The sequence below is a fragment of the Mirounga leonina genome, unplaced genomic scaffold (assembly GCF_011800145.1).
Source record: "Mirounga leonina isolate KUSES-001 unplaced genomic scaffold, KU_Mleo_1.0 Mir_168, whole genome shotgun sequence".
NCBI lineage: Eukaryota > Metazoa > Chordata > Mammalia > Carnivora > Phocidae > Mirounga > Mirounga leonina.
In genome coordinates, this window is record NW_023270426.1 from 49,195,872 (window position 1) to 49,212,131 (window position 16,260).

At 34.7% G+C, this 16,260-nt stretch overlaps 1 protein-coding gene across 1 annotated transcript in view; it reads right to left on the reverse strand.

Annotated features, from left to right (window-relative positions):
- The window catches only part of AP3B1 (adaptor related protein complex 3 subunit beta 1), a 263,265-nt gene that overhangs the window by 18,878 nt on the left and 228,127 nt on the right, over nucleotides 1-16,260 (reverse strand). The window contains exon 24 of the mRNA XM_035014705.1: nucleotides 12,310-12,394. Within this exon, the coding sequence (XP_034870596.1) occupies nucleotides 12,310-12,394 (85 nt within the window). The remainder of the gene's footprint in view (nucleotides 1-12,309; nucleotides 12,395-16,260) is intronic.

Genomic DNA, 16,260 nt, shown 5'->3' on the forward strand with positions numbered 1-16,260 from the left:
AAAAAAAGAAAATCCATGTTTATGCTATTACAGAATGTATTCTTATAAGCTGCCTTTTATTTTTTTATGGAACAAGGCAAAGACCAGACTAAAAAAAAAAAAAAAAAAAAAGAATGTTTTGAATTATTCACATGTGGATTGTCTAAGGCAAACCAACAAATCCAATTTATTTATTAATTCAATATACATTTACTGAATACAGACTAGATCCCATGTACTGTGCAAGTACCTGGGGATTGATTTAAAGACAAGTGAGACTAACCCTAAAAGCCTGTAAGTTAGTGAGAGAGGAAGAGTTCAATTACATTTATAAAATGGTAAATGCTACATTAGAGATATGTGGAGAGTATTATAGTCCACAGAAGAGGGACTGATTAATTCTGCAGAAGTAAGGTAAACATACATTTCCAACAAGAGGGAGAGGGGCATTCCAGGTATTCTAGACCTCTGTTTTGGGAATGGTGAACAGTGTGGTATGTCAACAGATGAGGCTGGGGGCGCACTGTAAAGAATACCATCTACATTCATGACCATTCACCCCTCTTCTCCCAGGACAGTCCCAGTTTGTGGTTGTTGTCCTGAAATCCTGTTCAGTTAAGGTCTCCCTTCACTCTCTCAAGTGTCCTGATTTGTATGACAAAGTGTATGATTACTTCACGCATATAACTAAGACAAATGTGTTCCAATGTTTCTTGAACAAATAAGGAAAACTACCAGAGACTTTTCACAGGGGAATATAAATGATCCTATTGTATTTCAAAAACTCTGGTGGCAGTGTGTAAGATGGAGTAGAGGAGAAGCCAAGGCAGTAGATTAGTTAGGAATCTACTTTAATAGCCTAGGTAGGGGTTTTTACATTGTGTGTTTTACTTTAGTAATTCCTAACAATGATCCTGAGATAGCTTCTGTTACCTCCCAACTTTTTGATGAGAAGTTAAACACCACATCCAAGGTCACACAGCTAGTAAGTGGCAGTACTGGGATCTGAACTCAGGTCTATCCTACTCCAAAGTCTGCTGTATGATGCTGCTTTAGATCTATTTTTTTTATTCTGCTCTATAGGGCTGCACTCCTAGGGTAGGTAACACTGAGGACAGGGGAGATGGGGGTATTTTAGAATTAAAAGGGATAGATATGGCGATGAATGGAAGGGACTTTGAAACTTATAATGTGAAAAACTGGGAGAATGATAACTAGTGAAGAAGTAGAGTTTTGGGGATTAAACAAAATGACTGGACTTTAATCATGTTATATTTTGAGAACCATTGAATTATCCAGGAAGAGGTACTTAGCAGATAATTGGAAATACATATCAAGAATCAGAAAAGAGGTCAGGGCAGTATATATGAGTTTGGAAGTAATCAAAACGGTAAAGGGAAGAGCTGAAGCCTTACAAAGAGATAAGATCACAGAGGAAAAGATGATATACCAAGAGAAAGGAAAAGGTGGAAACCTGGGGAGGACCTACATTTAAGTAGAAATGGAAGAACTGCAACTTGCAGAAGAAACTGGCAAGGAGTGGTCAGGGAGAAAATGTATCAAATAATGCAAAGAGGAATAAAAAGCAGCTAGTGTGACTGCGGACCTAATAAGCAAGGCAGTTCAGGTGGAAAGAAGAATGCAGAATGCCATTGAGTTGAAGGGTGACTGGGAAGACTGAGAGATGGGACAGAAAGCAGTGGAAGCTTCATGAGGATGCAGAGGCAAAAGAATGCTGAACGAAACCTGAGCATGTACATGGGCTGAGGGCAAAGAGCCAGGGGAGATAAAGAAACTACGGAATACCTGATAGAGCAAGGCCTTAGAGGAGGTAAATAAGGTTGGGATTAATAGCACAACAAGGTGAACCTGTCAGCCAGCAGGATGCTTCTTCCCAAAGCAGCAGAGGAGAGGTGGGTAAGACTGTGAGAGGTATTGAGGGTAAGACACTTGAAGGATGAGACCACACCTAATGTAGTGGAAGGCTAAATCATACTGGAAGAAATATGTAAAGGCTGATGGAGTAAATGGATAGGTGTGTCTTATACACACACACACACATAATTTATATATACAATTTATATATAATATATATAAATATGTAATATATATGAGCTATATGGCATATATAATATATATAAGTATATTTATACATGTAGGGAGGGCATAGTAGAAATATTTTACTAATAGAGAAATACAATTAAAACCGGACCACTGGGTGAAATTATATTATACTATCGTTACTTTTCTTTTTTTTTTTTTTTAAGATTTTTATTTATTTATTTGACAGAGAGAGACACATGAGAGAGGGAACACAAGCAGGGGGAGTGGGAGAGGGAGAAGCAGGCTTCCCACTGAGCAGGGAGCCCGATACAAGGCTCGATCCCAGGACCCTGGGATCATGACCTGAGCGAAGGCAGATGCTTAACGACTGAGCCACCCAGGCGCCACTGTATTTTCTTTTTAATTACAGATGAAATGATTCCTTCCCAAGAGTCCTAAAGGATACCATTTGTGCCACTGATTAAAGGTAGCTGTATAGGGGCGCCTGGGTGGCTCAGTCAGTTAAGCGTCTGCCTTCAGCTCAGGTCATGAGCCCTGGGTCCACTGGGCTCCCTACTCAGTGGGGAGTCTGCTTCTCCCTCTTCCTCCGCATCCTCCCCACAACCCTGCTCATGATCTCTTGATTTCTGTCTCCCTCAAATAAATAAATAAAATCTTAAAACAAAACAAAACAAAGGTAGCTGTACAGGGAGAAGGGAGGGAGAGAAGGGAAAGATTTTCCTTCTAAAGCATATATGAAAATGTAGGTGGGTAAGCAGCAAGTTTAAGTTTGGGGGGAAAAAGTGATCCTGAAATTTCCCCACTAGCAATTTGCAATATATATGTGACTCAACTTGACTGGGTATGTTTTGCTTTTGGCTAATGATATTTTATTTTCTGTAGTTGGTAAAATGGTTAATGTTATGTATGAAAAACTAAGGACAGAAGTTCATCCAAAACAGGTCTTATGAGGCAAATGTAAATAAAATTGGAACACTGTTGTGGCAGATACTACTTATGTTTACTCAGTATTTATTTTTTTTCTTCCTTCCTGACATAATCCTGACTTTGTTCAGGCAGACAAGGTGCCCAACTGAAACACTGTTTTTCTCAGCCTCTCTTGTGGCTAGGAGTGATCAATTAACCCAGTTACAACCAATGAAACATAAACAGAAGTCTGCCGGGGATTTCTGGGAAAGTTTGGCTTTTCCAACACAGACATGGCTCCTCTCTCCATGTCACTTCGTTTTTTTCTTTTTAGGCTGGAATGCAGATAGAAGCCTGAGTAGAACAGCCATAGTGTGACCATAAGGACTGGCAGGCACATGCTAATGAAATTAGCACATGAACCACCCCACCCCCCCAAAAAAAAACCTGCTGGAAAGACCCAGAAGACATTGTGGAGCTACTTCAGCAGCTCTTAACTGCTGACCTCTGTTCCTGTACTTGCAGAATAATAAACCCCATTTGGTTAAGAGACCCCCATTTGGGTTTCTGTTACACACAAGTGAATGCAAAACTTAATGAATATAACTAGCATTTAACATACTTCATAAGCCCGTTTTAGCTTCTAAGCAAGGTTTGGCTTAGAATGGAGTAAGGTGGAATATTCCCTCTTTATTCTGGGGAAACTTTACTTTCATTTATATTTTTATTAGTGTTCTAGGATGTCCTCCATAGTTCTCTATGTGTCTCCTTTTCTACCATTTTGCCCTTTATTTTAAACAGTTTAGAATGACTTTTATTTATTTTATCATGTTATGTTAATCACCATACATTATATCATTAGTTTTTGATGTAGTGTTCCATGATTCATTGTTTGCGTATAACACCCAGTGCTCCATTCAATACGTGCCCTCCTTAATACCCATCACCAGGCTAACACACCCCCCCCCACCCCTCCCCTCTAGAACCCTCAGTTTGTTTCTCAGAGTCCATAGTCTCTCATGGTTCATCTCCCCCTCCGATTTCTCCCCCTTCATTTTTCCCTTCCTGTTATCTTCTTCTTCTTCTTTTTTTTTTTTTTAAATCATTTGGCCCTTTTTTGTTGGTTACTTCTCTCTCCTTACAGCTTTCCTTCTCTTTTCCCCCACCTCTTTTTTTCTCATCTCCCTTTGGTTGAATGTGAGGCTAAACATAGATATGTTGGCATGGATAGGGAATGGTGAAAATAAGTAATGATACATGTGCATCTATTGGAATTAACAGATCAACAAAGTATTACTATTAGGCAGCTCTAAACAGCCTAGTTACATGCGATCAAATGGCATAATAGTTTAATGTAATACAAGATTCCACCTGTGTATATTTAACTGTAATGCACATACTTGTACTACGTACAATTTCATTTCACAAACTCATGGGATCCAAATTGATAAAATTTCTAGGTAAGAGAAAATGGGCAAGGAGTCTAACCACTGTGAAACTCAAGTTTCCTTATCTACAAAGTTAAGAAAAATGGCACTTACCTTGCAGGCCTCTTTTAATGATTAAATGAAACAACATAGCCAATATAGTGCTTAATCCCTAACAGATACTCAAAACCTACATATATAATAGGGTTGTATCATAATTTATTTCAGCATTTCCCTATTGAGTCTCATTTGCAATCTTCCCTACTGTAAACAAATGCTTAACATCCTTGGCTAGATCTGTTTTCTTCTGCACAAGCATCAATATTTCCCTAGGCCTGATAACCCTGAAAAGGACATTAAGTAGAAGAGTATGAACATTTAGCATTTTGGTGGTGCCACTGCCCTAAAAAAGCTGGTGTCAATTAAAGTCCCATAAACAGTATACTACAATACATGTCTTTACCTTGTCAATGTCAGATACTAAACTTATTTAAAAACTTTGCCAATCTGACTGGTGAAATGTTTTAATTTTGATTTCTCTGCTACTAGTGATGCTGAACATCTTATGTTTACTGGCCATTTGCATTTCTTTTCTTGTAAACTGCCTGTCCTTAGCCTTTCTCTACCTTTTTATTGAATTCCTTTACATTGATTATGAGAGTTCCTTACATATTCTGGTTATTAAACTTTTGTCTGCTACACATGCTGCAATACTTTCTCACCATCTCTCACCTGTTATGGTATCTATTTTTTCTTCTTTGTAGGGAAGTTTAAAATTTTAAGAGGTAAACCTGATCATTTTTCTCTTTATTGTTCCGAGTATTGTATTTTACTTAAGACATTTGCCCCCAAAGAGTATGAAAACATCTGTGTGTATTACATTTGAATACTTTTATAATTTTTTATGATTTATGACATTTTCTTTTCCAGTTGAATTTTAAAAATTTGTCAAGTTCCCTGAAAAAGCCCTACTGGAATTTTGCCTACAATCACGCTAACGTTGAAGATTAATTTGAAGGAACAGTACTGTCTCCCATTTAGGAACATAGTATATGTATTATTTTTACTTATATCTTTTTTTCATGCCCTTCAGGAAAGTTTCAGGTATTTTTTTTTTAATTTCTACATACGTATTTCTTGTTAATTTATTCCGTTTGCTGTTCTTATAAATAGAATAATTTTATTCGTAATGTTTTAAAACTGGTCATTCCTGTTATATAGAAATGTTAATAATTTCCATTTAATGATTTGTACCACCTTTCTAAACTCATTAATTAGATTTTCTGTTGATTCTAAGACTTTCTAGTTTGATAACTATACTGGATAAAAATAATAATTCAATCTCTTCCTTTCTAGGATTTCTACTTCTGTTTTTACTTGTCTTTCTATATTAGCTAGAACTTCCATATAATGTGAAATAGTGTTGAAAATGGGTAACCTTCCTTTGTTTCTCTGACTTAAAAGAGAATGCTTCTGCTATTTCATGTGGTAATAGGTAATTTGTAAGGCCAGAAGTGGTTTGAATTTACAACACCAAGTGGTATGTACACTCATGTGCTATCCTTTCAGGCTTTAAAATCGGGGTGGGGGCATCTGGGTGGCTCAGTTGGTTAAGTGTCTGCCCTCAGCTCTAGTCATGATCTCAAAGTCCTGGGACTGAGCCCCACATGGGGATCCCTGCTCAGTGGGGAGTCTGCTTCTCCCTCTCCCTCTCACTGCCCTCCCACCCGCTTGTGCTAGCTCTCTCTCTCTCTCAAATAAATAATAAACAAATAAAATCTTTAAAAAATAAAATAAAATAAAATCGGGGTGATGCTGAGCTTTATAGAATGACATGGATATTTTCCTTGTTTTTCTCTGATCTAGAAAAGTTTAAATAATATAGAGATTATCTCTTCTGAAGTTCTGGTACAATTTAATCAATTTTATTCCTAACATTTTTTCTAGGAAACCATTCATTTCATCTAAATATTTCAATCCACTGGTATAGAATATAATTCTATAGAATAATAGAGTGTAGTATTATTTTGTAATTCAGAAGATCTTGTTTTTTATCACCTTCCTCTTTTCTAATCTTATGTCTTTATTTATTTATTTATTTTTTTAAAGGTATGGCCCTACTCTTTTTTTTTTAGATTTTATTTATTTATTTGACAGAGAGAGACACATGAGAGAGGGAACACAAACAGAGGGAGTGGGAGAGGGAGAAGCAGGCTTCTTGCGGAGCAGGGAGCCGGTTGCAGGGCTTGATCCCAGGATCCTGGGATCATGACCTGAGCCGAAGGCAGACGCTTAACGACTGAGCCACCCAGGCGCCCCCTTACGCCTTTTTTTAATCTTTAATCATATTACCCTGAAGTTTTTCTGATTTTTTTTTATCATTCTATCCTTTTTAAAAAAATGTGTATTTTTTGTAGTCAGGAAAAAAAAATACACGTATCTTAGATCAAGTCAGATAACTGAATTACTGAAATTTTGTGAAGTTATGTATATATCTATATTTACCTGAATGTTTATCTAAATATCTATCTTCCTCTTTGATTTGTTAACAAATGGTTTTGTCAATTTCTCCTAGAATTTCATTACTTTTTGCTTTATTTATTATAAAGCTATGTTACTAAAAAGTTTGTAACTTATACTCTTGTAGAGGACTGCAATGAATAGGACACTTTCTAAATATGAAATGCTTTTAAAATTTTTTTAGTGTTAGTATTGCCCTATTTTCTTTTTATCATCTTTCTGATAATAAACATACACACATATTTCATCTTGTTATCCTCAATTTTTCTTTCATTCTTTTTTTTAAAGATTGATTTATTGATTTATTGATTTAAAGGGGAGGGGAGCAGATGGAGAGGGAGACAGAGAATTCCAAGCAGACTCCATGCTGAGTGTGGAGCCCAACGCATGCCTTGATCTCATGACCCTGAGAACATGATTTAAGGTGAAATCAAGAGTTGGACGCTTAACCACCCAGTAACCAACTGAGCCACCCAGGTGCCCCTCTGTCATTCTCTTTTAAGGTGGGGTTCTTATGCTTATTTATAATAGCATTATGTTGAATTTTGTTTTTACATATTTAATGTAAATGGAATTTACCCTACTGATATGAATCATGGTAACTAGTACGTGTGGTATGTGTGTGGCCCCTTCCAGCCACATTACTCTGTTTTCTATTTACCATGCTTTTTTCTTCTCTGTTAAACTGATCAAGTTTTAATCCCTCCTTTTCTTCTTACCTCTAGTCATTTGGGGTTATTACAGCTCATATTCCCATTATTTTAGAGGGTAGCTTTAATATTTTAAATCATATTTAAGCTTCTTTTTGCCATCAATCAATGCTTTTGCCAAACATCATCATTCCTTCTCAAACTTGTCCATGTTGGGATTTTGGTTCCGGTTTATTATTAAAATTTATTTTCTACATTTTGTGTGAATGATTATTTTACACATTGACAGGTTTTACAGGCAGAATTCTTTGTCCATTACTACTTCTTGGGCTCTGGGTTTTTCTCTGTTTCAGATTAAACAAAGGTTTTTACTACAGCATATATTTGAGTAATCCTTTCAAAGAAAGGGTCTGTGGGTGGTAAACTGACAGAATCTGCTTGTCTGAAAAAATGCCTATTTGGTTTCCTTAAAATTTTAAAGGTCATGTTCTTGGCCTTCTAACCACCAGAAATGATGACAATATTGATGAGAAATCAAATTCCCTTCACAATCTTGTTCTTTTTCAGGTAAGTTGCTTTTTTTTTTCCATTCTGAAAGATACTACTGTGGTTTGCTCCTTATCAAATATTTCATCAGAATATGGTCTTTCTGATTATTGATCACATTCATCCTGCTTGACCTTTGATGGGTCTTTTCAGTCTGAAGGCTTGTGCATTTCTTTTGTTTGGGAAAATTTTTCTTCTATATTTTATGCATTATTTCTTCCCTCTATTATTTTCTTTCCTTCTAGATTTATTAGACAAATCAATTCTTTTAACCTTTCTTGCATGGTTTCCATGTCTTTTTGCTCTCTATTCCAGTTGATTTCACTGACTTGCTCTTTCAGAACACTGAATTAGTACTCAGCTGTGTGCTTTCTATTATGCATCTAATGAATTTCTTTTGGCACTATGTTTTTAAATTTCCAAGAATATATTTAAAATTTTCTAATTGCTCCTTTTTCAAAACAAGCAGTATGTTCTTGCTTTACAGATGTAGTGTTCTCTTAGATTAGTTTTCATTTTTAAAGCTATCTCTTCTCTTTCTCAAATTGTCTAATCCCTTCATGGTGACTCTTTATAATGACCTTGAGCCTTCCCTTTCAAACTGATGCTTCCCCTCAAAAGTCTGGTTCTTCTAAGCTTAGTGCATTTATATTCATAATGAAGGACTGGTTTAATTAACACACAGAGCAAGTCTGCTATCTATTACCTATATGTTATTTATTAATTTTTTTAAAGAGAAATTTATTTAAAAGATTTTACTTTACTTATTTGAGAGAGAGAGAGACAGAACACAAGTGGGGGGGGGGAGGAATAGAGTGAGGGAGAAGCGGGCTCAATGCGGGGCTCAATTCCAGGACCCTGGGATCAGGGCCTGAACGGAAGGCAGACACTTAACCAACTGAGCCACCCAGGTGCCCCTATTAGCTATATGTTAGACAAGTTTCTTACTCTTACTGTGCCTCAGTTTATTCACCTCTAAAATGGGATAGTAATACTTATCTCATGGGGCTGTTCTGAGAATTAAATAAATTAACACAAGTGTTTAGAAAAATGCCTAGTACACTGCAATTGTTTGATACATAGTACTACTACTGTGGGTTTCCACTTCTCTGGTGGGCTAACTTATGTTTCCTTGTGGGTGAGATATGACTGGTTACACGGATATGAAGTTGGGAGGCAGACAGGCAATGGCCTTCTCTCTCCAACAACAGGTTTAAGAGTGACTTGCTCTAGTGGTAGAGAACTGAGAATATTACTCTCTTGGATAGAACTGCATTTTATTTCATCTTTGATCATCCTTGCCTCCTTCCCACAAACTCAAACTCTGCTGTTGTTTTAGACCCCCACATCAGCACCAAAAATCCTTCCAGGAAAGTAGTTTTCCTTACAGTGTAATTTTTAGATCTCTGACTAAATGTGAATGTTGCCTGCTGCTAGGGTAAGGCTGGAGAACTGGGGATTGGAAGTAGTTCTTCGATTTCCCGATGACTGTCTTGCTTTAACTTTTCTTTTCACTTGTTCACTTTGTGCTTGATATTCTGCTAGATTTGTTCTTACCATTGTTTTCTTGGGTGAGTGTTTTGCTCTGTGGTTTTAATTTTCTCTGTTATTGTTTATATGCTCCCATTTGCTTTCTAAATGCCAACAATTCTTCACAATTTCTGGTGAGCTAATGACATTGTTTCATTTTCTTTTTAGTACCCATTCTCTTTTAAAGAATGTGTTTCTGTCTTTTTAGTAGATTTGGGGCAAAAAAGAGGGGTGGATGCTAGTGCTCAGCCCTCTAATTTGATCCAAGACATACTATTTTTCATACCAGTTACCACATTAGTATCTCCATGAGACCTGTTTATGCACTACATCTACATTTAGAGAGATACATTTACGTATATTATACACATTTTAAATCTCAATAAATTTAATCAAGGACTCAATTTGATGACCATTTAAAATGCAAAGCAAAAAAAGAAACATTAATACTTATCAAGTATTCATATAACTACATATAATAGTTCTATCTATATATATGTATCATATAACTATAATGATACAGAATTAATCTAGAGACTAAAGTAGAATCATTTTACTCCTGTTTCTTTTCTTTTAATAAATACAAGTGTATCTGAAAGGCTTACAGTCCATGTTCTCAGCATTTCTGAAGGCTTCTTACCAAATATGTTCTTATTACCCATAATTTTACCTATTGATTTGTATAATGTATTTCGAGGAAAAAATTCAATATCAGCCATTCTTGCTTTTTTTCCCTTTTTATTGAGCTACCAAGACTAATACAGCACATCACTAAGCAAAAAGTGCTATTTACTATGCAAAAGGCACAGTCAGTGATTGGCATCTAAGACCAATTGATCTACCCATTACTGCTATCTCCCTACCCCCACTAGCACTACTATGAAGCTATTGATTTAAACACTGTCGATCGGTTTCCATTTTCTGATTTTGGGCAGGCCAATTAAGAAAGTGAGTAATTGTGATTACATTGCTTCAGGATCAATTACATTTGATGCAAGACAAAGTGTTCTTTTTGGAACCTACAAAAAAATAATTTTTGATCTAGTATGCTTATGCATTCAATAAAATCTAAAATAATTTATACATTTACAACAGAAAAACATATTAATATAAGTGCTTATAATAGCTAAGGCTATTTTCTATGTAACATAAATTCATCATTTTCCTAAAATTAGTTTAAAAGAAATTGAGAAAAAATTGTTCACATACACTCCTCAATGTAGGACAAAAAATCAAATACTACCTACATACTTATCCCTAAAGGGACGTAGTTTATTATCAAAGATAAAATGCAAATCTTGTTCAATGGAACTACAGAGGAAATCCCTGTAATGAAAATATATTTAAGAACCCCCACCTCATTATATAGAAATATAGCAGGTTCTTTATATAACTTGATAACAAAAAAATAATTTTTTTAGTTCTTAATTTTGCCCTAACTTGGTGCATGAGCTTTGTCATTGGGCTCACATTGTTGAAATCACGAAAATGAATATACCTCTGGTGTTGGAGGCAAATCTATTTAGAGTGATGTTACTCATAGTCTTGTGCTCAGTAATATTGATCTGTGTTGTTTGTCTAATAGAAAAATAATAAACAATTACTAGGCAATGCTGGGAAAAGTAATCAGTTTTTATATATCACTAACATAGCAGACCTCCCAAAACATAAAGGTGATGATCTGCATAAAATCAATGTGTTATGCTACATTGTTTATATTCATCATTGCAGGTTCTCAGCAATAAATGGTACAATATTAGTCCTGAATTACTGGTAAACTGAACAGGTACATGCAAAAGAAAAGTTCACTATATTTAACCCATAAATTTATTTAAAAATGTCTATTGCCTAAACTCGGTGATTTTTATCATAACAAATTCTGTTGTAAGCTAACTAAAATTTAGATAAATAAAATGTTTAAATACTTGTTAGAATAAAAACAAAGCAACTTCAAATCAAAGTAACACATCAGATCCTAGATCAGAAAAATGTAAGAGTTCAAAGATAATTCTTAAAGATGGATGAATATGGCTTTGTATTAATTTGCTAATAATTTCTGGACTTCATTAGAAATGTATAAAACATTACATGAAAATGATAACAATAATAAAATCCAATCCGAGAAAGGTTCTTTTGAACAGTATTCACCCATGAAACCTTTGCCAACTGCATAAATGTTCTCTTTCAAGTTTTATCAGAGGCAGTTTGTAAATTAAAGTAAAAAGGGGAAAAATAAAGTAAAAAGGGGGAAAATGTATGGGTTTTAGGTACTGACAGAATCAATACTTCTCTACTTAAGAGGCTCAAGATAACATAAAGGATATTTGAAAAGATATCTTCTCTGGGCTATTCAATATTACTAAAATTTTTAATTTCTCCTGAATTTGCTCATGAATTTTTTAAAACTGCAGAGTTAATAATTTAAAAAATCATTCAGCAGTAGCTTCTTACTTTAACTGTGAATTTCAATCATATATGGCTGACTGTAATAGCTAGTTGTGCAACAAATACTAAAAATACATATGCTACAATTTGTACAACTATTCCATTGTAGTCTAATCATTGCCAAAGAAAAGCACATTTGTTTAAATGTTTTGTCTCTCAAAGAGAAAAGCTGTTGAAAGCCTAGCTTTTGATCTGCTATCCTTTACAGGTAATATAAAATACAGGAGAACAATTGAACTCACCACAACTGGAAACTGGCAGTCTGAGTGGAATCACAAAAGTCAATACCCATTGAAACAGTAATGGATCCCTCAGGCTCAAGAGATTCTAGGAAGTAAGACAATTTAGACATGAAAACATGGAGGATGTGAAAAAGAGGTAAACTCAACCCTGAAAACTTATATAATGTTTGTAGTGTGGTTAAAACAGTCAAATTTAATGATGGCTTACAAGAACAATTTCAAACTAAGAATATTAAAGCAAATTATAAAGTAATTTCACTATTCTGCTTGAAGGCTTTCTTTTCCATAACTTAATTCTGCATGTATTTCTATCTTTTTCAGAAATACATCACTTCATGTTTTACGATATTGTCTTTATAGGTACTGAAGGTGAGAAGGAAATAAATGTAATCCTGTTTGGAACAACTATAAAGGACTCTCTGGGTGCTTTTAAGAGATTATGTACTTAAAACTATGGAATATTTATTCTAGATATAAAACATAAATTTTAAACCATGTTCCAGATTTCAAGTGGAAATAAAAATCCAAAATTTAAAAATGCAAATTAAAGCAAAGTTGAAAGAAGAAATCAATTTGTATTCAGAAATTAACCAAGACAACTGGCATTATAGGAACTAAAGTAGTAAGTCTAATTGCATTATTTGAAGAATTATTGGAAGAAAATTTAGTAGCAGATTAGATCATAAGAAAACAAGTAATAAAATGGTATCTTATAGGTTTAGAATTTCCAAAGCTTCATCTGTCAACTAAGCAAGAATGGGAAATAACTGTATCAATAGACAATACTTGTACTTTTCAGTTGACAAGGATGAAACTCAAGATCAACAACGTTTTATTCCGCTTATGATTCCAAAGTTTGGCTATACATTAGAATAATGAGGGATCTTAAATATATAGTATAATATATATGTAACATATATAATAAATATAATATTTATACTAATATGTAATATTAGTGCTAAATATTAGTATAAAGTATATATTATATATTTACACAGAAACCATCCACTTTTAATTTCCACCTTGCTCAAAGTCTTCAGTATAACTGCATACTGTACAGCAGCTTTATATTTACCTTTATGTATCTTAATAAGACCGTAGTTATATTTTAGCAAGGATACTCTAATCCTGTAGACTATGACTATCAAAGGGCTTATTGGTAAGTATGGTTTGCCATTTAATGCTAACCATGACAGAAATGATGGTACAGATGGGACAAATAATAATTCAATAAGCTTAATATATGAAGAAGTATATTTATGTCTCACAGGTTCAATGAAGATCAGGATTGTTAGAGAGTAATTGTTTGATGCTGATTTTAAAACGTTATTGGTTTGCTAGTGGTATGTATGTTGGTTTGCTGATTCCAATTTGAATTTCATTTGTTTATAAACCTAAAATTTATCAGGATGCTCCACAAGTACCAGAAGACTTGCTGCCTAAATCTTTAGCAAACAGGCTTTATTGTAGAGCAAGTAACTGCAATGATATTTTTCTTATATTTCTCCTAAAGCTACACCTTATCAGTTCACAGCTCTGTCAGTCACACTGCTTAGTCATGTACTTTAGTGACTCCTTAATGCTTTCTTCTGTGCCACAGATATATTGGGGTTTGGTCTCAATATTATTTGTAGCTGACACATAGGTACCAAATGCGGTCATCTCCAAAACATGATGGCATTCATGATTTAGATCTCTCTACATCATGTATCCTTGTATTTCATTGGACAAAGTGACAATTTTCAAGACGTCTTGTTGATAGCACTCTTTGACACAGGTTGGTACCATCTTCAGTCTTAAGATAATTAACTGTGAGCTTAGTACCACGCTAATTCTGGAGGACAGCTCATGATCAATGGCATGTTTTATTATATGAATGCTTCAAGAGCAAAGTGATCAGCATAAAATTATTTATATAATGGATTTATATTATTTGAAGCCTACTACATTGGGGAAGTTTATGTATTTGGATGCTACCTCTGGATCAATGCTATACACATAAAAGCGTTATACAGAAACGGCTGAAAAACATGGGCTCTATTACACCAGCCATTAATAATGAAAAAGATATCACACAGGCTTCCATTGACTTTGATATGACAGTTGTCCAGTAACTAATAAAATATTAGCTGAGCTCAAAATTGTGAATTATTAACATAAAGTCACTGAATATAGTGCAGAAACCCTAAGGCTTGTGTGTGTGTGTGTGTGTGTGTGTTTTAAATCTCTTATGTACTTGGTCTCTTTGAGAAAAATGGCATGGCACATTATTCCTAATACTCTTGTAACAAATCCAGTTTCATGGTAAAGGCAGGAGAAAATCCAAACCAAAGTCATACTATGGACATATTATAGACAAAAAGGAAAACAGACTGGTGACAAATAAGAAAGCTGTTGGACTCCTTAACATATGCATATGTGCTTATTAAATAAATGTCTTCCCTCATTTCACAAAAAACATTAAAATATAGTATTTGTTCTTTGTTGTATTCTTAAGATGTTTTTGGAGGACTAATTAAGATATATCATACTCTGTAACACTACTGTAATCTATTGATAAAAGAAACTAGGTGGTGTTACTGCATGGGAAAGAACTCTATATCCTGAGGGTATTCAATAAAATACCAACAAAATGAATAAAACATTACAGTCCTAAAAGTTTGCCTAAGAAAAGAAAAGCCTGTGGCTAGTACTGAGGCAATGGTATAGATTCATATTTTATATCTGTGTTAAGGCCATACTATGAAATTTATTATATTTATTTCTTCTATTCTACATAGGCCAACAAAAGGTCAACTCATCAACTCATTATGCCAGCTCAAAGAAATGTTAATACTGTTCTACTGTTTTAACCTTTGGCTAACATTTTCAACCTTCAGACAATTCATTTATCAGCTGCTTGACATTTCTTAAACTAATTTTTTAACTAGGTAAAAAATGCTGGATTTTAAGCATTAAAAAAAGAACACAAATTGGGATATTCTAGAACTCCTAGCCAATATATTGACTTGACAAAGTAATTAAATAAAAATCAGGACACTCTGCATTCATTAAATGGTGTCTTAATTACCAAATTATTTTTAAAAGTGTATTAAAAGGGGGTTCTAGGGGCGCCTGGGTGCCTCAGTCGGTTAAGCGACTGCCTTCGGCTCAGGTCATGATCTTAGGGTCCTGGGATCGAGCCCCGCATCGGGCTCCCTGCTTGGCGGGGAGCCTGCTTCTCCCTCTCCCACTGCCCCTGCTTGTGTTCCCTCTCTCGCTGTCTCTCTCTCTCTGTCAAATAAATAAAATAAATAAAATCTTAAAAAAGAAAAAGTGGTTTCTAAAGTCAAGTCACTTTAACTACTTTGGTTGCTTATAAACCACTACCATATGCATCTGTTAGGAATTGTTTTATTCCTTTGTACAAAAATGTAACACAAAGAGTGACTTCTTTTACTGAATGAATCATGAAAACTATAGGAGAGAATTCAACAATGTCAAAGAGCTCGGGTGAAAATGAAGAAAAATAGAAGAGTTACAATGAAATAATGAGTAAAGAAGGCACCACTGCCTGCTTAAAAGGTTTTGCTCACTTAAAGTGAATAAAAAATAAAAAATATAAAAAGGAACTATTTGGACCTTTCTGATGATAACATTTCAAGGATTCAGTGACAGAAACCTTACATCCATTTTAATTAATATTATTGCCTGAAGCTTCTCCCAACTAAACTCTAGCACCGTTTTCACTTAGACAAACAGAAAAAATAGAGGTAGACATTCTAATTATTACATTAAACTCAAAGTAACACACAATTGTTACACTTAATTTTTGAAAGGTATATTTCTGGTAAAATACTTAAAAAATGGAAGGAGATGACAGCTGATGAGCACAGAGGTCACCTAGAAAGCACATGGTGCATCTAAGTGGCAACCCCCTCTGCATCAGGTGGTGGTGTTGCAGGTGGGAAT